Consider the following 21,519-nt stretch of genomic DNA (forward strand, 5'->3'; position numbering starts at 1 on the left):
TTGGAACATGCAAGACAGAGGAAAGGCAAAGAGAAGATGTGCACTGTGCAGATCCCTTTCCCGAGATAGAAGAAAGAGATTCGTCAGCAACACAGACTTTAGTATGACCAGATAAAGAAAAATACTTGAAAAAAAGAGATGAAGAACCTGTCATATGGTCGGTTTCTCCAGAGTCAATCATCCAAGAATCGGGAATGACAGAGGAGCAGTTCCCACCAAATGAAATACCTGGAGAAGGAGTGGTAGGAGTAGTAGAAAGCACAGAAACAGCAGAGGCAGCCAATGAAGAGGATGTAGATGCCGAAGAAGACGTGTAGAAACGAGTCACCATATCCCTGAGATGATTGAGTTCAGCCATAACTTGAGAAAGAGATTGTGCAGGTTCTTCTTCAGTGGATGCTTGATTTGCACGTGTGCCAGTAGACTGATTGGAACCACCCCTGCCCCGCCCCCGAGTATCTGCAGGGCGACCATGTAGCTTCCAACAACGATCCTGTGTGTGCCACTCCTTTCCATAATGATCACATTTAATAGGAGGACGATCCCCAGATGGCCGATCACTAGGAACAGAACGGGAAGTATTGCCACGGGCAGAAGACTATGAACCAAAAATAAGAGCCGATCGTTCATTCGTTCCTGAGGGACAGGATTAACCATGGCTATACGTTGACTATCCTTGGCAGAAAGAATTGCATATGCCTGCTCAAGAGTAGGTAGAGGATCACGATTCATAATATTAGACTAGATCGGATCAAATTCAATATTGAGCCCGGCCAAAAAATCAAAAACACGAAGATTGTCTTCCCATTTTCTGTAAGCCGTTGCATCAGCAGCACTAGTTGCGGTAAAGGTGCCCAAAAAATCCAACTGTTGCCACAGAGTACACATGGTGTTATAATATTGTGAAAGGGACAACTCTAACTGCTTGGTAAAGTGAATCTTTTGACGAAGTTCATGGGACTGAGTGGCATTCCCAACTTGAGAATACGTGTCCTTGGCTGTTTTCCATATCTTGGCCGCCGAATCGAGAAGAAGATAATGGCCGGCAATCTCTTGCTCCATGGAATTCACCAAATAGGACATAACTAGAAAATTAAAATTCTCCCACCGATCTTGGGTTGAACCAATTTCAGCAAGCCTGACAGAGGTTCCAGTGATGTAGCCAGAGAGACCACGGGAACCGATTGCAAACAAGCATGAACGAGACCACAGGAGGTAATTGGCCCCATTTAACTTTATAAGACTGGCTGGAAAAGGAACAAAGTCACGCTGCGATGTGCCGTTAGGGCCAGAGGAAGCAGACGTAACGTCAGAGTTGTCAGGCATGGTGATTGGTCAAAAAAAAAAATAATAATGGAAAAAAAAATTGCAGATTTGAACACTACTTAGGGGAAAACTTTTTTGGGGAAAAAAGAGCCCTTGGTGGGAGACAACTCACCACTAAGGGAGGGTTTAAAAGGATCGCAAGGAGGCGGGAAGTCCTCTCGCGAAAAAAAAGAGAGAGAGCCGCGGGAGGGAGGTAGTGGTGTGAAAAAGTGGGGAAAGGCTGCCGGAGGGCTGGCGGGAGGCTGGTGGTGGTGTGAGGGGCTGGCAGAAGGCTAGCGGTGGTGTGAAGTGCTGGCGGAAGACTGGCGGAGGTGCTGTTGGCGGTGGTGCTGCTGCTAGGGTGACTTAACGATGGAGAGGAGAGAAAAAACCAAAAAAAGGAAAGAAATTTTTAGATCCCGTATTCTTGGATTAGCTCTGATGCTATGTTGAAATCCTTCAATAATGGCTTATGAACAATGTGCCCACAACCTCTTTATTTATAATTAGAGATCATTACAATAAAGGAAATAAAATCCTAGTCAAATCACATGTGCAACATGTGCATAATGAACCTAGACACTTTAATGTATCCGGCGGATCAACAGGTAATCCATGAATATTCAACACTAAATTTTTGGCTTGTTTGAATTTTGATCTGAAGACTATGAAGGGTCACCTACTTGATGGCGAAACAGTCCCTACACTTGCTGATACATATTCTCGCCTTGAATGCATTGTCTCCCCTACGAAATCTGACTCCTCCTTGAAGGACAGCTACACTTTCATTGCTGGTCGTGGCCGTGGTTCATGGGGAGGCTGTGGGTTTGGTGCACGTGGTTCTGGTGGACAGCATACCAACCGTTCTTCTAGGCAGTGTTCTTATTGTGGCAAGCCTAATCACACAGCTGAGACTTGTTGGGAGTCATACCCGACCTGATATTGCATTTGCAGTAAGTGTATTCAGCCAGTTTATGCATGATCCTCACTCTTCTCACTTGGAGGCAGCATACCGAATCCTAAGGTACTTAAAGTCCTCTCCTGGTAAAGGAGTCCTATATTCCCCACATAGTCATCTTCGGGTAGAAGCTTATACTGATGCAGATTGGGCAGGCAGCCTGATGATAGAAGGTCCACCTCTGGATATTGCACCTATGTTGGAGGAAATTTGACTACTTGGAAAAGCAAGAAGCAGGTAGTCGTTGCTCGGTCAAGTGCTGAAGCTGAGTTTAGAGCCATGGCACAAAGCATTTGCGAACTTCTTTGGCTTAAAGGACTTCTCCAAGATCTTGGATTGTCATTTGACCTTCCAATGAGACTCTACTGCGACAGCAAGTCCGCAATCAGCATTGCCCATAATCCAGTCCAACATGATCGCACCAAACATGTTGAGATTGATCGGCACTTTATCAAGGAAAAGCTGGAGCAAGGGGCCATCTGTGTTCCGTTTGTTCAGTCTAGTGATCAAGTGGCTGATATTCTTACTAAGGGAATTGGTAGTAAATTATTTTGTTCTATTGTTGGCAAGTTGGGCATGTTTGACATGTATGCACCAACTTGAGGGGGAGTGTTGAATATTAACGCATTACCTGTTGATCCGTGACCCGGATCCGGATACATTAAAGTGTCCAGGTTCATCATGTACTTGTTGCACATGTGATTTGACTAGGATTTTATTTCCTTTATTGTAATGATCTCTAATTATAAATAAAGAGGCTGTGGGCACATTGTTCATAAGCCATTATTCAAGGAGTCCCACACACCCTTGGTTCTAGTGTGGAACATAACATTAGCAGCAATATTGGGCTCCATACTGTTCCACAACCAAATAAGTGTAATTGCATTTCCCTTCATCACTCACCATAATCTTTTTCATCAGAGGTAGGAGGATCAGATGTAATGTATTTGAGTTTGTCTTTGGCCATAATATAAACCTTCACAGCTGGAGCCCACAATAAATAGTTGGAGCTCCCTTTGTGTTTGATAAAGGTCATGGTTGCATTGACATTATCCATAAGAGGAGCAGTGGTCTTCATCTCCGCCATAACGAAGAGAGGCAAGTATGGGCAGCAAGGGTAACTATCGAAGAACCACAGACCAAAAAAACTAGTAGAGGCAAAAAATCGATCACCTTGTCAAGGTTTTGAAAACCAGAAAAAAAATCGAGCAGCAGTAACCCAATATGGAGCCAATGCAGGACTGCAATAAAGAACCAGCAATAGAATATACTTTCCGGAAGAACCAAATCAGCCAATCACCATAGAAAAAAAATCGAGCAGCAGTAACCAGACATGAATGTGTCTTGAAGAAGCATAAACTTGAAGAACCATAAATCGGTAGGGTCTAATAAAGAGTAGCAGCAACCAGGCATGAGAGATCCACTGCATCCAAATAATCAGCCATTCCAAAAAAAAATCGCAGAAGTAAGATTCCTGTAACAAAAATCGATTTCAGGTAAAAACCTGACAAAATCGATTTTAGCAGAGATGGGAGAAATTGACTGAATCTTCAACAATCGCCAACTGAGCAACTGGAATAAATCTTGTAGGCAGTAGTAGAGTCCTCCATTGATGAGAGATGGAGGCTTAAGTCATAGTAGAGGCAACAATAGGTTGCTGTACACCACAGAGTATTAAGAGAAAAGGTAAAATCAGAAGGGAGAATGAGAAAACCCTGATTTGATTACAGGTGCTCCGATACCATGTTACGAAACCAGATTCCTGCAATCAAACCAAAGCAAAGAGAAGAGAGAAGAGAAGACAACCAAAAACATGGGAGGCTGCCTGCGCCTAGAAGTTATTGTTCTACCGCAGGCCCCTCCCCCTTATATATATATATTTAAGTGATAAGGTACTAGGGGACAGAAATACCCCTGTACCAATCGCAGCCTTACAAATAGAAGAATAAATTAAAAATAACTAGAAAGACCAAACTACCCCTAGAATGTCAACAAAGTGTATAGTACAATATTGGTCATTTTGTTGGTCTGAAAATTTACAGAATTCATTGAAACTTCCAGAATTTTAAAATCCCTACAAGTTTGGTTCCCATAAATTGAGAAAGAATATTTGTAGCTTGGATCCTTGTTTAGATGAATTATGACCTGGGTTATACCATTAAGTTTGTCATCTTTCAACATTTTTAGATTTATAGTTCTATCTCTATTGCATTAGCCAGAAAAAAAAAAAAAATTCCTGGGTTAGTTGTGTTTGCATGTTACCGTAAAGTTTGGTTTTCCTTTCAAATATTAGCTTTCCGGTATATATATGTATATATATATATATCTTATTGTCACCAAGGTTGGTTACAATGAGATTGTAACCTTACTTTTTTGCCCTTTTAGTATAACACACTTCTTTTGTCTATGACGGTAAATCATGTCATGTCACATGGACAAGGACAACAATTGAAAATTACATAATGATAAGTCACTTTCAACTTATTTTGAAAATACTTTTTTACCCTTGACTTAAATAACTTTTGAGAGTAAGACAAGAGGGACAATCTAAAGAAGGTTACAACTTCTAACTTCACCTTGGTGACAACAAGATGTGCCCTATATATATAACTTTACCATGCGTGTCATTTTTATTATACCATTGGGAGGATGCATATGCATGTGCTTTTCTGATGGCATTTTCACTTTCTATACATCATATAATGGTTTATTATTATTGCCGTTCTTGTTGTTGCTGCATTAAATTATTCTACATGAATCTCAATGGTGAAAATTCATCTCATAAATTTTTTTGAAGTATAAAAAATTTCAATCTTTGGCTATTTATGAAACTTCGGCTCATTAAATTCAATTTCTCATTAAACCTCTGATAAATTTTGTCTTATTCATTGAATCCTAGGTCACGGTATAGGAGAATTATTGAAAATGTACGTGCGCAATTCAAAATTCAAGTAGAGGTAAGTCATACTTCCTATTGAATAACTTTTCCCAAAAACTTGATTCACTGCAAATGAATTTAGGGTCCTACTCAAAAGTACAAATGATTTAGGGGTCAGATTGCAGAATAATATTTGAATTTAAAAAAAAAAAAAAAAAGAATTTGAAAGTGAATAAGGAACAGAAATGTGTAAAAAATTTTACTATAAAGAGACAGAAATATGAGAGGATAAAGACCTGATGGTTGACCAATGGCTATAGAAGTTGACTGATCCTAGATATCCAAGGGTTCTTAGTTCTTTTTTCCCTCCAATATTTAGATTCTTTATTTATTACTTATTATTTGCCCCTCCTAGACCCTGCATTATTAGGAGCTTCATGCACTGGTTTGCTCTTTTATTATTACTTATTATTAAGGTTCTAATCTCGGTTTCGAGGCCGGTTTCGATCCTGGCCGAAACCGAGATTTCCCAGGTTTATGTGATTCTGTCCAAACCTGGTCGAAAACTGGTATAGTTTGGGTAAAACTCGACATGTCATGGGCTGGTCAAAACTGGGCTAGTTGAAATTGGTTAAAATTGGTCGAAACTGGTCAAAATTTCCAAAATATTGTTGAAATATGTCGAACCCTGGTTGATACAATATTATCTATGGGTGTCATCTTGGAAACTTGGGAAACCGAGATATCTCGGTGAAATCTCGAACCATGCTTATTATATGGGGTACATTTTCCCTTTCTTATTTAAGTTGTTTGTATGTTTGAGGCTTAAAATCAAGTAGTTTGAGGGTTGAGATTCAGTAGTCAGGGGTATAAGGATAATGTAGAGGATTATCAAGGAGATTATAGTTTTTTCTTTATTAGTAATTTGGGGTTATTTTAGATATTTTGGGAAAGAGATACTGCAAAGTGACCATTTTAGATATTTGGGGTCAATCTTAAATAAAAAAAGTGACATAGAGGATGATGTTGCACAGTGAATTAAAGTGGGATGGATGAAGTGGAGAGGTGCGTCCGGAGTGTTGTGTGACCGACGTATCCTTTTAAAGCTTAAGGGAAAGTTCTATAGGACTGTTGTTCGACCGGCAAATCGGCAATGATGTATGGGGCAGAATGTTGGGCTGTAAAGAAGTGTCATATTTAGAAGCTATGTGTAGCAGAGATAAGGATGTGCCGAAAAACTAGGAAGGATAAAGTAAGGAATGAGCGTATTAGAACTGACTTGAGAGTTGCTCCGATCAATGACAAGCTCCGAGAGAGTCGTTTGAGGTGGTATGGTCACGTTCAATGGAGGCCTACGGACGCCCTAGTAAGGAGTGATATGATTCCGATTCAAGGAACTAAAAGAGCTAGGGGCAGGCCTAAACTGACCATAGGAAAAGTTGTGAGAAATAGAGGAAGGACATGCACAGTCTAGGACTTGTACCAAGTATGACGTTGGATAGAGCCTATTGGAGGGCAAGGATCCATGTAGCAGATCCCATTTAGCTGAGATTCTCCTGACATGCTGCACTATACCTCTTTCCTCTTACTTTCATCTTCTTTTTTGGGTTTTTTTCACGTACCCCCCCTGAGGTTTGACGTAAATATGAAAAAATCCCTCAGTTTTGAAAAATTCTGCGTGCCCCCCTGAGGTTCTTAACAGTTAACAGATACCACCATTCCGTTGGTCTAGGTCTAACAGTGTTAAAATCAAGGGGTTAACTGACAAAAATGCCCTTACAAGAAAAATAAAAAAAAACCTGCAACTGATCTTCCCCAAACAATTTGAGGAAGATGAGTTGCAGGTATGAACACCATTGGGTTTTTGAGGTTTTGGGCCTAGATTCCAAGAATTTTGCAAGGAAAAAAACCCAGTTTTGTAATAAAAGCCTGATCTGATCCGGCGCCGCTCTCAAAATCCGGTATTAAGCAACTTTCGGCAGAGGAGGAAGATTGAGGTCAAGATCACGGAGTCCTCTAGGTGGGCTGTGTGGGTGGCGGCTGAAATCAACAACAGAAGATCAGTCAGAATCACTTTGGGCCCCACCACCGGCATCAGCAAAAGTAGCCTGGAAGTTAGCAACAGCAGTGACTGGGTCGAGCCTCAGATGGTGATGGTTCATGTTCATGTGGTGATGATTCATGTACGAACGGGTCAAAAAAGAAAAACGGATGCACGGTCGGCAAAACACCAACAGCGGCAGCCGCTGCTGCCGTTGTAGCAACCTGCTATTGTTGATGATGTGGATGAGAAAGGAGGTGAAACGGGAACCTCGTGGCAAACCCACTACCAGGACCGGCACTGCCAGCGGCGGCGGCACTAGAACCAACACCGCGATGTAACAAATCAAGGTTCAAAGGCGAGGGAGGTACGATCGGTGCTGGAGAAAACCCTTCCTGGCTCAAAGACTCAACGGTGCTGCTCTCTCTGGCTAGGCTCGACTGGTTATTATTGTTGGTGGTGGTGGTGTTGTTACACTCAGAAGTTAAAGGGAAGTTAGTTTTAGCCTTAGAGCCACAAAACTCTCTGGCTGCAGCATCGTAAGCTCTTACAGCTTCCTCCGCCGTATCGAAGGTTCCCAACCAAACACGACTCTTCTTGCCGGGATCCTTGATCTCGGCAGCATACCGACCCTATGGTCTCTTTCTCACACCCCTGAAATGCACTTCCTTGCCGCTACCGGCACCTCCACCGTTTCCTCCTTTAACCCAATTAGGCTTATCTCGTGGAGCCATCTTTGTACGTCTGTTCTAATCTTGCTTTCTTTCTTGTCAGTTCAGGCTTTTTTTTTTCCTTTCTATTTCTATCGCAGAAGATAAAAGAGAAGACGATGAAGGATGGAGAGGGGAAGGTGTGAAGAGCCTTTTTTTCCTTGCAAAATTGTTGGAATCTAGGCCCAAAACCTTAAGAACCCAATGGTGTTCATACCTGCAACTCATCTTCCCCAAATCGTTTGGGAAAGATGAGTTGCAGGTTTTTTTTTAAATTTTCTTGAAGGGCATTTTTTTCAGTTCACCCCTTGATTTTAACACTGTTAGACCTAGACTAACGGAATGTGGGTATCTGTTAACTGTTAAGAACCTCAGGGGGGCACACAATTTTTCAAAACTGAGGGATTTTTTCATAATTAGGTCAAACCTCAGGGGGGGGGTACGTGAAAAAACCCTTCTTTTTTCACTTTCTTGTGTTTTCCATCTTTCATTTGTCGTTCTCCAATTTTCATGTCTCATCATACTTCCCATCCCTCTTTTCCCCATATCTTCATTCCCTTTCAGTGTTTCCTAGTTTGTTTTGTTTGGATCCATGTAGCTGACCCCATTAAGTTGGGATAAGCCTGAGTTTGTTGTTGTTGTTGTTGTGGTAATTTGTAAGACTAGGCACCGATGGCCTTACCATGGAAGCAAGGGTTACTAAAATGCTGGAGGTGTTTGCCCTTTTAACTTTTGCAACTTTCTCTGTTTATATATACATGTTTGGTGGGGTTGTTGATTGAGTTCTTATCAAGTTCCTCTCAGACCTAACTGGTTCAATTTATTTTGCACCAAATACTAATATGGAGCCATGGTTTTTGTAAAATGTTAAAAGAAAAGTTTAAGCTTTTATTGCTAGAAGGATGATTCATTTTATTTAGAAGTTTCATTTCAAGATTTGTGTATGCGTGTGTACATGGGTGGGTTTAATGGTTCAAGGTTCTTCTAATGTGTTCAGGTTGAAAATCATATCATTTGCATTCTTCAGTTCATCTTAGTTATGCTTTGCCAGGAATTTACTTTTACCATGCTGTTCATCAAGTAATGTGCAATTATACTCTTATATCATGATGTGGACAATAATCTTGGTCTCAAAGTTGTCTATCAGGCTCATAGTTGTTAAGGCGTTGCCTAGGCGTTCAGGCGGTTTTGTTGGGGCCTAGGCGACCTCCGCCTTGTTGCAAGGTGCCTTGTACTGGTTTTATTGGTATCGAACCTAGTATTTGGCCCTTATTTATGCCAAATATCATTTAAGTAAATGTTTTCATATTTCATTTACTTAAGATATTATTCATAAATAAGCAAATAACCCCCTATTTGAATCCAATAAAAGTAGTTAAAAAATCAAATTCCAAAAGGATAAAAAGTCAACCCCCCCCCCCCCCCGGTTCAAGAACAAAAACTGGATTTTTGGCGGTAGGTTAAATTTTCAACTTTCAAATGTTGGGGTTTTTCTCAAAACTAAAAATTCTATAAATCTTAATACAGTAAAACATTGTTAAAAACCAAAAGTGCGGTAAAATATTCATTTGTTGTGAAGAATGCATTTCTTTATGGGGAGTTAGAAGAAGAAGTTTACCTAGATGTTCCTCCGGGATTTGCTACTAGGAAAACTCATAGGAAGGTATGCAAACTCAAACGTGCTCTCTATGGTTTGAAGCAGTCTCCTAGAGCATGGTCTGGCCGATTCACAGTACTATGGTGAAGTTTGGTTATACCCAGAGTAATGCTGATCACACCCTCTTCATCAAGAAGTCAGGAACCAAAATTTCCATCCTCATTGTTTATATGGATGATATTGTTGTCATGGGCAGTGATATGAAAGAAATTGAAAGCTTGAAACTAGTTCTTGGGAAGGAATTTGAGATAAAAGATCTGGGGCCCCTACGATAATTTTTGGGCATTGACGTTGCCCGTTCTACCAACGGGGTATTTCTCTCTCAGCTGAAATACACCCTGGAATTACTATAAGAGATTGGAATGACAGGGTGCAAACCAGCCGATACCCCTCTTGAAGCTAATGTTCGTCTCTCCAATAAAACAGGTGACCTTGTAGACAAAGGGAGAATATCAAAGATTGGTTGGGAAGCTGATTTACCTTTAATATACTAGGCCGTATATTACATTTTCTGTCAGCATGGTGAGCCAGTACGTGCATGATCCTTATTTCACTCATTGGGATGCTGTGATCCGTATCCTTAGGTATTTAAAGGCTGCTCCAGGCAAGGGGATTTATTTTCTCCTAATGATCATTTGCGGGTGGAAGCTTTTACAGACTCTGATTGGGCTAGTTCTCCTGATGACCGCCGTCCACTTCTGGCTATTGTACTCTTGTTGGAGGTAATTTGGTGACCTGGCGAAGTAAGAAACAGACTGTTGTTGCCCGTTCTAGTGTTGAGGCTGAATTTCGTGCCATGTCCCATGGCTTATGTGAGTTGATGTGGCTTCAGGGACTACTGAACGATTTGGCACTTCCTACTTCACTGTTCATGTTATTGTATTGTGACAACAAGTCTACTTTTAGTATTGCCCATAACCCCGTCCAGCATGATCGCACCAAGCATGTGGAGATAGATTGTCACTTCATCAAAGAGAAACTCGAGCAAGGACTGATCTGTATTCCCTTTGTCAGGTTTGGCGACCAGTTGGCTGATATCTTCACTAAGGGGTTGAAGAGCAAAATTTTTTGTCCTCTTGTATGCAAGTTGGGCATGTGTGATATCCACGCTCCAACTTGAGGGGGAGTGTTGTAATATGGGATATAAGGGTAGAATTGTCCTAGGTGTTTATGTTGTATTGTCCTAGGGGCATTTCTGTCCTTGTACTCTCATTGCATTTGTTATAAATACACATGTGATTGTGTCTCATTGACACAAGTCACAATTCCCAAAGTTATCTATTTTCAATATGCGACATAGCAATTTCTGGTTAACATTGATTATTGGTGGATGTGTGAAGAAAACGTTTTCTTGTTAACTTAGGGCCTGCTTGATAACCTTACTGCTGTTTCTGTGCTGAAACTGTGCTAAGAAACAGCAGAACAGTTTTTTCTGTTTCTGTGCTGAGAAATGGCTTTTGACTCTTGGTAAACCTGTTCTGGAAATGTTTCCCCCTCCCCTCCTTCCTTCCCTTTCCCTTCTCCTCTGTTTTCTCCTTGCTTTTTCTTTAATTAGTTTAAGGAGCAACTTCACACACCAAAACTGGGCAAATGCTGCCATTCCTCATGACTCCACCACCGGAAATGAGAGCCCCACCACCCCTCATGACTCCACCTCAGATGGTCTGTTCAGTTTCCTCCTCTTAGCATCTGGAGTAATGAGAAGCATTTGCACATGACCTAACTGTTTCATCTATTTTATAGCTCAAGCATGCATCAGCATCCAGCACCCCAATTGGGCACTGGGGAACTGATGGAGCTAAAGTACTTGGAAACTTAAAATACCCACTAATCAATGATACATCTTGGATTAGTTCAAGACACTTCAATACTACAACAACAACAACAACAACAACAACAACAACCATAACCTTATCCCAACTAAATGGGGTCGGCTACATGGATCCGAAGAGGCTATGACAATAAAAGAAATAAGAGAAGTAAAAAGAAGTACAAGAAGTAAAACAAAGAAGAATAGAAAATAAGTAAAGGAAAAAAGTCAAAACACTGCCTCTTACAAAACCATTAGGGGTCGGCTACACGGGTCCTAGTCCTCCAAATAACTCTATCTGCGGTCATACTAAGACACTTCAACACTGCCTCTTACAAAACCAAACATTAAAGACCCACTTAATGAAATTGTTCAGATTGCTTAAAAACTGGAAATAATTGCAATTTGCAAAAGCAATAAGATCCCAAACTTAGTGCAACAAAGCAAGCATTAAGAGAACCCATCGGATCGATTTCATAAGATGCATGAACATCAGTAGATTTAAACAAAAAAAAGAAAAAAAAAAAAAAAAATCCAATTTGAAACACTTGAAATACATTGTGAAATATTAAAATCAAAACCAAAAGCAAAGATGTGAATAAGAAAAGAATCGAAACAGAAGAAAAGGACATAAAGAAGAAAAACCAAAGCCCATTCACAGAAATCTCTACTACCTAATCTAACTGAGGAAAAACCAAAGCACCCATTTCTGAAAACTGATCGTAGGCATCCACCATTCGATCAGACAAATTGAAGATAAAACGAGAAAAAAAAGGACAGCAGCTCCATTTTAGAGAAACCCTCTAACCCACCTTTCTAATCCAATCCACAGCCTCTCTTCTAATCCCCAAATCCAACTCCCCACTCCCCAACCTCTTCAAATAATCCTCTCTGGGCAAATGTTGCCATTCCTTCTCGACCGTCAAACTTAAACACTCCTCAGTTCATAAGGGGAACCCAGTCGAGAACTCTCCACCATGAAAGCTCTGGTTTTGGTTTAGTGTTTGATAATTCAGTGTCAGCCAAGCATTCCCACTGCTAAACCTCTGAAACCCATCATACCCATCAGCAAAAGACATGGCACTGTTGTTGTCTTCTGGATTGCACTTTGTATAAAACCCTAAAATTTCACCCAAATTACTCGCAACCTTTTATAGTCTTCCGTTGAAGAAGATCAGACCAGCTTGGAGAGAGAGAGAGAGAGAGAGAGAGGACGCAGCGATGAGGACGATTTCCGTGTCTCCGATGAGAGAGCTTGCTGGTTCTCTTCAATGGCTTGAGGACGATGAAAGTAGAGCACTTCTGGACTTTGGAGAGTTTGGAATTTGGACCCCTTTCTCGAATCGTCTTGAGGGTTTTCTTCAGAGCTTTGAAGAAGACGAGAGGCTTGTGTCAAATGAAAAGGCAAAACGAGACTTGAAAATATCTGGCACAATTTCTCAAACTTGTGCCCAGAAACGTCAGAACATGTATTTGATGTTCTGTCAAAACTCTTCCACGCACCATAAATTTCGATTTCTGTTCCCAAAAACACTCAATAAAAACACGCTAAAAACTGTTTCCCGTAAGGTTATCAAGCGGGCTCTTATTTTGCTCATTTAGGCTTGTTTGGTATGCATTCTTGGAACGCATTCTAGGTCGATTTCGCATTCATCGATCCGAGTGTGGTTTTTAAATTCATGGTAAGGATCCAAGGAGAGTAAAGACATTTGTATTTAGGATCGGCTGAATCGGAATCGGTTTCAATTGGTCTGAAAAAGTCCTGGAATGGATTGATTCGAGGAACCAATGATTCTGGTGTTATTATCTAGGAATGACCATATCGTCTCGTTAAAAATTGGGATCGGTGATTGCCGATTCCAATCTGAATCGGACGATTCTCTATCCGATTTGCCGATTCTTGAAACCCTACTTATTAACCCAATTTAAAAAAAGGTTGAGGGTTCTCCATGTTACCAGTGTAGGAAAATCTCTTACATCGCACCAATGGGATCTATATAGCAAGAAAAAATAAAAAACTGTGACAGGGACATACGAACATATCTAGATCTACATGGAAATAAAACATCATTTAGACATGGCTTGAGTGATCATTTCCACCAAGTCCATGTCCCTCTTCGTCTTACACTGCAACTACGAATCCATATCAAATGACAATTCCATCTCAAAATTTGTATCATCAACGACAGATGTGCCTGGCATCTCATCAAATATAGATGCAAGACTATCCCTCCTTGTCTCACACTGCAACTGCAAATCCATATCAAATGGCAATTTCATCTCGAAATTTGTATCATCAACAAGAAATATGCCTGGCATTTCATCAAATAATGATGCAAGACTGTAATTCTCAGGAAACGTCTTTGTATTGACGAAAGAAAAATCTGGGATGTTGCGAAAATCATAATTGGGCACTAAGTCATCACCTGCAAAAAATTCAACACTATCTGCAAGTTGAGTTGAAGATCCAATCATGGCTTTAAGAGTCTGCATGTTGGCATAGGTGAATGCATTGCTTTCATTATTTGTTCTGTTTGAAGTTTCAATCAAGCTTTTGATGTAACTTTCCAGGAGAGAACTTGATTTTTGATGTTTTGAGCTTTGGAATCTTTGATTTGATAAGAGCTTTCTTTTTATTGCATTCCAGTGGTTCTTCAAGGAATTTTCAGTCCTCCCTTCCAGTTTCTTTGCAATTTCTGCCCATTTATTTCCTAATTCACCATGAGCCTTAATTATAATTTTGTCCTCCTCCTCAGTCCATTCACCTTTCTGCAAGTAAAATACACTTACATTTATAAGTATGTATGTTACTACATAAAAAGATGTTTTTATAAATTGATGAGATGAAAGTACATGGTGTAAAACCACCAATTTTGGACTTATACTCTTTATAACATATTTATCTACAAAAAATTGACACCTAGACAAACGACGGAGTGGTCGATGATTTCATAAGTACATTCTATAGTATGCGGCTGTGTGTGTATGCACTTGAAATGCATGGGTGTGCTGGATTCAATGAATTCCATATACAGAAAATAAAAAACGAAGAGAAGAAGAAGAAGAAGAACCGTGATGTTCGGCTTCAGATGATTCTGCCATCTTTCCCTACATTGTTTTCCTATTCTTTTGTTAAACTTTTGAGCAATTAGAGACCAGTTTTTCAGCCCATGCTTCCCACCAAATGCTCTAAAAGTCTGCACATAAACAGTTTGTGATCAATATTTCTTCTTGAAGAAGAAAGAAGAAAAGAAAGAAACCAATATTGTTTTTTTTATGAAAACTAAACATTCTATACAAGATGATTTATCATTCATGATAATAACCCCCCCCCCCCCGGAAAAAACCTTTTTACCTGTCTTCTTCAGCTGTCCATCTCCCTTTGATCAGATTAACGTACTTTTCGGCTTTGGTTGTCCTCCTAACTGCAAAATTCTTTCCAACCATGCCGATGTTCCTACAAAACCTATTTTCTGAAGTAATGTATGCCATTTGATCAGGCGAAAATGCCAAGTTAGGTGACTCGAGTTCTCGAAAATTTAAAGAGGGGTTCCTATCATGGGCAATCAAGACATCAGACGTGATTTTAGGGGGAAAAATCATGAAGGCTGAATTTTGAAATTTCTCCATGGCAACGCCTTGTATAGGGGGCATCGAATCAAAGATATTAAAATTCGAAGAAGATCCATTCGCTAAAGTTTCGAATTGATCAAAATAAGGACCGACTCCGGATTTCGAATTTGGCAATAAGCCATCAACATGAAACTGATCATTTTGGTGGAAATCTTGGAAATATCCTTTAGATGAGCAAGCATCTAAGGGAACCCGTCTCCAAATCCCGTTTTCATGTAATTTTCCAACAAAGTTGTTGGCTGAAAAGTGAGATCATCTTTGTCTATGGTATCAAACTCCATGGGAGAGAGAATTGGAGAGATATTTGATGAGAGAGCAAGAAAAACCAAAGAAAACAGCTAGAGCAGTTTTGGAGCTGTGGGTTGTCTTTAGTTCCTTCTTAGTACTTTATAGGAGGGAGGGGGTATCATTCACAACTCTTCTTTTAGTACTGTCAAGTGGAATAAGGGCAGTAATGATTGCGTTCTTTGGAAGGTTTTATTTATGGAAAGTTTTCACTCAATGGGATTCCATGTGATAGCTGTACAAAGATTTTTAGGAAATATCAAGGTAACGATGTACGGAGCGTTATTGCAGGATATTTAAATTAGTTTTTAATTTAAAATTGGGATATACTTAATTAAAGCTTTGCTGGAAGGTGAGAAGAATACCCAGGCAAGAGATTCCATCTAATAGCTGTATAAAGATTTTCAGGAAATATTAAGGGTAACGATGTACGGAGAGTTATTATAGGATATTTAAATTATTTTTTTAATTTAAAATTGGGATATATTTAATTAAAGCTTTGCTGGAAGGTGAGAAGAATACCCAAGCAAGCTTTTAAAACGATATCTTTTTCCAAATGATTAGTTTGACCAAACCTAAAAACTAATAACTTGATTTGCAGGTGAATTTTTAAATTATTATATTTTGGAGCAATTAAGACCCATTTATTGCTACCTTTTTTTGTTTTGGAATAACAAATGAGTAGTTTGACCAAGCTCTCTCTCTCTCTTGTTTTTATTTTTTGGCTCCATACCTCCAATTATGGAAAAACGTTCTATTTTATGTGAAAGCGCAAAGAAAATAAAGTGTGGAAAACCCAAAAACATGGTCTGTTTTTTGTTTTGTTTAAACCAAAAACATGGTATTGAGACTTTAGCATCAATGACTCATGTTTTTTGTTGTAGTATAAATATGAATCGTAGGTGGGTTGAGTTGTGTCATTGGACATTGTCTGTAAGACCAATGACACCGCTAATAGTGCAACCAGCAAAAGCATGAATGGATCTCCAATTTAAGACAACCCTATAGCATTCACTAGTAGTTATACACTCCCCTATTGTGCCCATTCAAGTACTTCAGAGTTGCGCTCAAACCAAGATTTTTTACAAAGGGTAATCGGTAAAACAAAGCCTTAAATAAACAAGAACTCTTGTAGGTTTCTTGAACACACACACTCACTAATAAGAGAGAGGTAGGAGAGAGAACGAAATAGAGTGATAAAAATGAAGCCAGACAACCCTTTTATTTATAAATGATAAGTACCATTGTAGATACACATGTTTGAAAAGACCACACCGATCGACGTCTCACACAATCTATCTAACGTTCAAGTCCATGTCTGCGATGTGTCAAAAAACTCTCACCTGACGTTGAAAAATCCTATCTAGACATTGGACAAAGAACATTCCACACAATTTGTCGAATGTTTAATACAATTTTGCCGACATTGATGACGCATAAAAAAAACTCTCATTTGGCATCAGAAAATCATGTCCAGATGTTGGATAGAGAGCATTCCACACAATATATCTGGTGTTCAGTACAATTTGCCAATGTCAATGACATATCGAAAAACTCTCATCCAATGTTAAAAAAGTCTGTCCAGAAGTTGGAAAGAGAGAATTCCACATCATGAGAAGATTTTTATCAAATATTTGGATAAACCTGATGCCAAAAGGCCTCTGCTCGATGTCCAACAAACAATTGCCAACTTAGTGTAGACGCTAAAAATTGTCACCCTCCCTCGGCGATGACAACAGCCGGACATGGATGAACGATGATCTCTCTCTCATAGTTGCTTAGAAATTTGCAAAAACACCCAAGAAACCTAAAAACAGCGTTTCAAACCCAATTGCACCGGAGTGTACTCCAACGATGAGAAAACCGATGTATGGGGCCGAAGACTAGTACCATTAAACTGGGCGACACTCACTCAATGGCGCTGTTGAATCACCACCATACAAAGGCGGCACCAAGCAGCTCAATGGTGTGGATGTCGCTACCCGGAACCACGTATGGTCTTGGGTGGCGCCACCAAAGCCTTTATAGAGGACCCCCTCCCATTGTGCCATAAACCTTGGGAGACGTGTCATAGTGTCCCAAAAGTCTGTTTTCCTCTTTTTAGCTCCCTTAGGCCTGTTTTTTACCCATTTTGACCCATATTGTCCTGCCATTTCAATACTCGCATCACCATTACTTTGTCCGCTCCTCGTCTGAACCTTTGCCCCCTTTTTTCATCTATTTTTGTCCAATTTCCATCACTTTCCCTACCCATATCCTTTTGGATAAGCCTTCTTAGTCCTATGTGACGCCGTTATTCTGTCCGAAGATCGAGCAATAGGCTTCCCAAGTCCCTTGTGATGTCGTTACTCTGCCCAAAGTCTGAGTAACAAAAGTTCATTTTATAGCCGTTACTCTATCCGAAGTATGAGTAGCAAAAGTCCATTTTACAACCGTTACTCTACCCGAAGTCTGAATTGCGAAATACTCATTTTACAGTCCTTACTCTGCCTGAAGTCTAAGTTGCGAAATTCCCTCTTACATAGCTGTTACTTTGTCCAACAAGAGAGAGGCGGGTCGTTCATCCATTTCCACCTGAGCTTGGGAGACACCTCACATTTCACATTTTCCTTTACTTTGTTGATTTCGTTGGTGGGGGTGGGTAAAGTAGTCCTAGATAGGATTAACTCCCACTAGAAACCAGTGAAACAGGATCTCTAACAGTGCTGGGCGATTGGAGCAGGATTGGGTAATTTAGGGCAAAATTAGGGTTAGGGTTAGGTTTTGATGGTACGGTTTATAGGTCTGTAATGGGCAGATCTAGGGGTTATTATGGTATAAGAATATCAGGGTTTGGATTAGTTTGAAAATCCTGCAAAATTAGGGCAGAATTGTTCTATCGATCTCTAGGTTTTGGGTTTTAATGGTGTATGGTGATGAGGGGGTTAGAGAAGGAATGAGAGGCTGTAACTTGGATCGAGTGTAGAGGGGGTTGATTAAGGAATTCGATGGAAGTTTGGAGGGGATTAGGTGGCTGGAACTTGGTTGCTTGAAAACCAAGCCCTGGTTTTAATGGAAAAATTGCTGGTTTAATGGAAGTTAGGGTTTAGTGGATGGAGGGGGTTATAGCTTAGGTCGAGTGGGGGAATGCTGGACATATTATGGAGGTTTGGGTTGGAGGATGAGAAGAAGAAGGGTTATTGCAGGAAATAGTAAATAGCTTACTTGTTTGAAGGATCTCCAAAGGCAGCAGCTTGGTTGATTGAAGAAACCTCTTGATCTTCACGATGCAAGGAGTCGTAGGAGTCCACCCACCCTATCCACCTTGAGATCCACAAGGCTGCAACACTCAGAGAGCAATCAGCAGCAGAGCAGCAAAGCTAAGAAGCAGAAAATTTTAATAATGAACTGTGGTGTGGGGGAGCCTCCCATGATTGTGCTTATTTATTAATCAAGGCTTAAGCCAAATCTTACTCAGACTAGGACTTGTAATCCAAATCCGGTTCCTAATTACAAACAAATCAATAGACTTGTAATCCAAATCTGATTACAAAACAAAACAAAGCAACCTTCCTAAAAGAAATCGTGGAGGGGAAGTAAAATAAAACAACGAAAATAATTAAAGGCTAAAAGACTAATTTGCCCTTAAGTAGAATGTTTGAAATAAAACTAAGTATGGGAAAGGCTCCAGCGAAAAAACAAAACAGCAGCCAAAGTTAAGGCTTCTTCTTCTTCCTAGTGCTCGGAACTACATCTGCTCTCCCTGGCTTAGAAACATTCATCTCCGATGAATGGGTGAAGGCCATATATCAATCATAGAACTCGGGATCAAGCTTGTTGAAATCATTGGCATGGATCCAAGTACTGTCTTGGTATGGGCGACCTTTCCATTTGACAAGGAAAGAATGGTAACCAGTGTCATGTCGAGTGGTCTTGTGCATATCATCTAGGACCTCCTCGATCCCATCTTCAGTAGGTGGCTTGAGTTGGGGCAGCCTCAGCATATGCTCCAAATCACCATCGTCTAAATGATGTCCCGTATACAAGTAAAGATCAGCCACATTAAAAACATTGCTTATGCCCATAGTAGTAAGCAACTCGAGAACATAAGCATCGGTCCAATACGTTTCAGCACCTTGTATGGATCCATCTTCTTTGGATGGAGCTTATTGTTGACACCAGGTTGGTGTCTCCCTGGGTTCACCCTGACCATGATAATATCCCCAGGCTTGAATTCAACAAATCTGCGATGCTTATCAGCAGTAGCCTTGTAGTGATCAGTATTGAGTGCTATCTTCCTTCGAACATCAGCGTGCATCTCGGTGATGTGGCGGAGGAACTCATCTGCTTCCACACTTACCCTATCTTCAGGGGGTAAAGGGACAAGATCAATGGGACGCTTGGGCTGTATCCCAAGGAGAATCTCGAAAGGGGTACGTCCAGTAGTTCTATTCATAGAACTGTTATATGCAAACTCAGCAATGTCAAGGATGGAGGGCAATGTCTTCTCATAATCTCTGACCAAACATCTCAATAGGTTACCAAGGCTCATATTGACCACCTCTATTTGCCCATCGGTCTGTGGGTGGAATGCAGTAGAGAACAGAAGCTTGGTGTTCGTCTTCAGCCATAAAGTCTTCCAGAAGTAGCTCATAAACTTCACATCTCGATCAGAGACTATAGTACTTGGCAGCCCATGGATGCGAACTATCTCCTTGAAAAACAACTTGGCAATGTGGGAAGCATCAAGTGTTTTTTGGCAGGGGATAAAATGAGCCATCTTGGTGAATCTGTCAACAACCATCAAGATGGAATCGATTCTCTCTCTAGTAGGGGGCAGTCCAAGTACAAAATCCATACTGATGTCAACCCAGGGCTGTGGTGAGGAATTGGCAATGGTGAATAGAGACCTTTGTTCTGCTTGGCACCTTCAGTTAACTGGGGCAAACTCAGCATCTCCTGATCACATGCTCTACATCCTTGGCCAAGTGAGGCTAGTAGTACCGATCAGTCACCTGTAAGATGGTTTTGTCTTTCCCAAAGTGTCCTAAGCCTCCTCCATGTAGCTTCCTAATAATATGATGGCGTAGGGACGAGTCGGGAATGCAGAGTCATGTTCCCAAGAACAAATAACCATCATGTAAAGAATATTTAGGGTACTGTCCACCCTGCTTCAAATCAGCATATAGGACTTGAAAGTCCTTATCACTAGCATACTCTTCTCTGATTTGTTCGATGCTAAGTGCATGGGCTGAGAATGTGTTCAAAGTCAGGACTTTTCTGCTCAGTGCATCAGCCATTGTGTTCTCCTTTCCTCACTTGTACTTGGGGGCAAAATTAAATTCCTGTAGATAAGCAACCCATTTAGCATGCCGGGTGCTAATGGTCTTCTGAGAATGAGGGTGCTTGAGTGCCTCATGATCAGTGTACAGGACAAATTCTTTGCCAATAAGATAGTGCCTCCAATGTCGCAACACCTGAACAACTGCATAGAGCTCAATGTCATAAGTAGAGTATCTGGTTTTGGCATCATTGAGCTTCTCACTGTAGAAGGCAATAGGGTGCCCATTCTGCATAAGAACTCCTCCTAGACCAATATGCGAAGCATCAGTAGCAACTTCAAATATCTGGTCAAAGTTTGGCAGGCGTAACACTGGAGCTTCAGTCATCTTCTTCTTGATCACTTGGAAAGCTTTATGGGCTGCTGCTGTCCATCCGAACTGCCCTTTCCTTTGTTTGGTGCATGCAGTGATGGGTGCCATGATGGCACTAAAATTGCGAACTGGGTACACCATTTTATACTTAGCATGAAATTCTGCACTTATGATTTGTTTGTTTCTTTATTTGTGGCTGTACCTGTTAAGGTTTTCTGCATGTATGCTGAGATATATGAGTTGGATACCCTTCGCAGCCTTCCTACCTTTCAATTAGGATAAATTTCTAGGTTTCCCAAACCTGTCCTACACCTTATATGCTTGTGGCATCTTTGCAACTATTAGGTTACTGGTAATGCTTTCAAATAAATTAACTTTCTAATTTGTGCTAGAGTCTCTTTTAGTGAATAAATTGGTGTGTTCATTTAAATTGAAATTAAGGGATAGCTATTAAGGGGCATCATTCACCATGGAAAAAAGGGAAGCTGGAAGTTCTTGGATATTCTATCGTAAACTTTGTTTAGCACATGGAATGTTCAGATGCTTATTTTCTTTCAACTGCTTTAGTTGATATTCATTCATTCCTCTAGGTGTAACTATTAATTATTT

At 40.4% G+C, this 21,519-nt stretch overlaps 1 protein-coding gene and 1 pseudogene across 2 annotated transcripts in view; one reads left to right on the forward strand and one right to left on the reverse strand.

Moving 5' to 3' along the window:
* The window catches only part of LOC122672933 (crossover junction endonuclease MUS81), a 67,714-nt gene that overhangs the window by 23,597 nt on the left and 22,598 nt on the right, over positions 1 to 21,519 (forward strand). For both annotated transcript variants that reach the window (XM_043870444.1, XM_043870443.1), the window contains exon 10: positions 5,163 to 5,220. In XM_043870444.1, coding sequence (XP_043726379.1) covers positions 5,163 to 5,220 — 58 coding nt within the window. The remainder of the gene's footprint in view (positions 1 to 5,162; positions 5,221 to 21,519) is intronic.
* On the reverse strand, positions 7,068 to 7,948 carry LOC122672935 (annotated as a pseudogene).

Source organism: Telopea speciosissima, chromosome 8, assembly GCF_018873765.1.
Source record: "Telopea speciosissima isolate NSW1024214 ecotype Mountain lineage chromosome 8, Tspe_v1, whole genome shotgun sequence".
Lineage (NCBI taxonomy): Eukaryota > Viridiplantae > Streptophyta > Magnoliopsida > Proteales > Proteaceae > Telopea > Telopea speciosissima.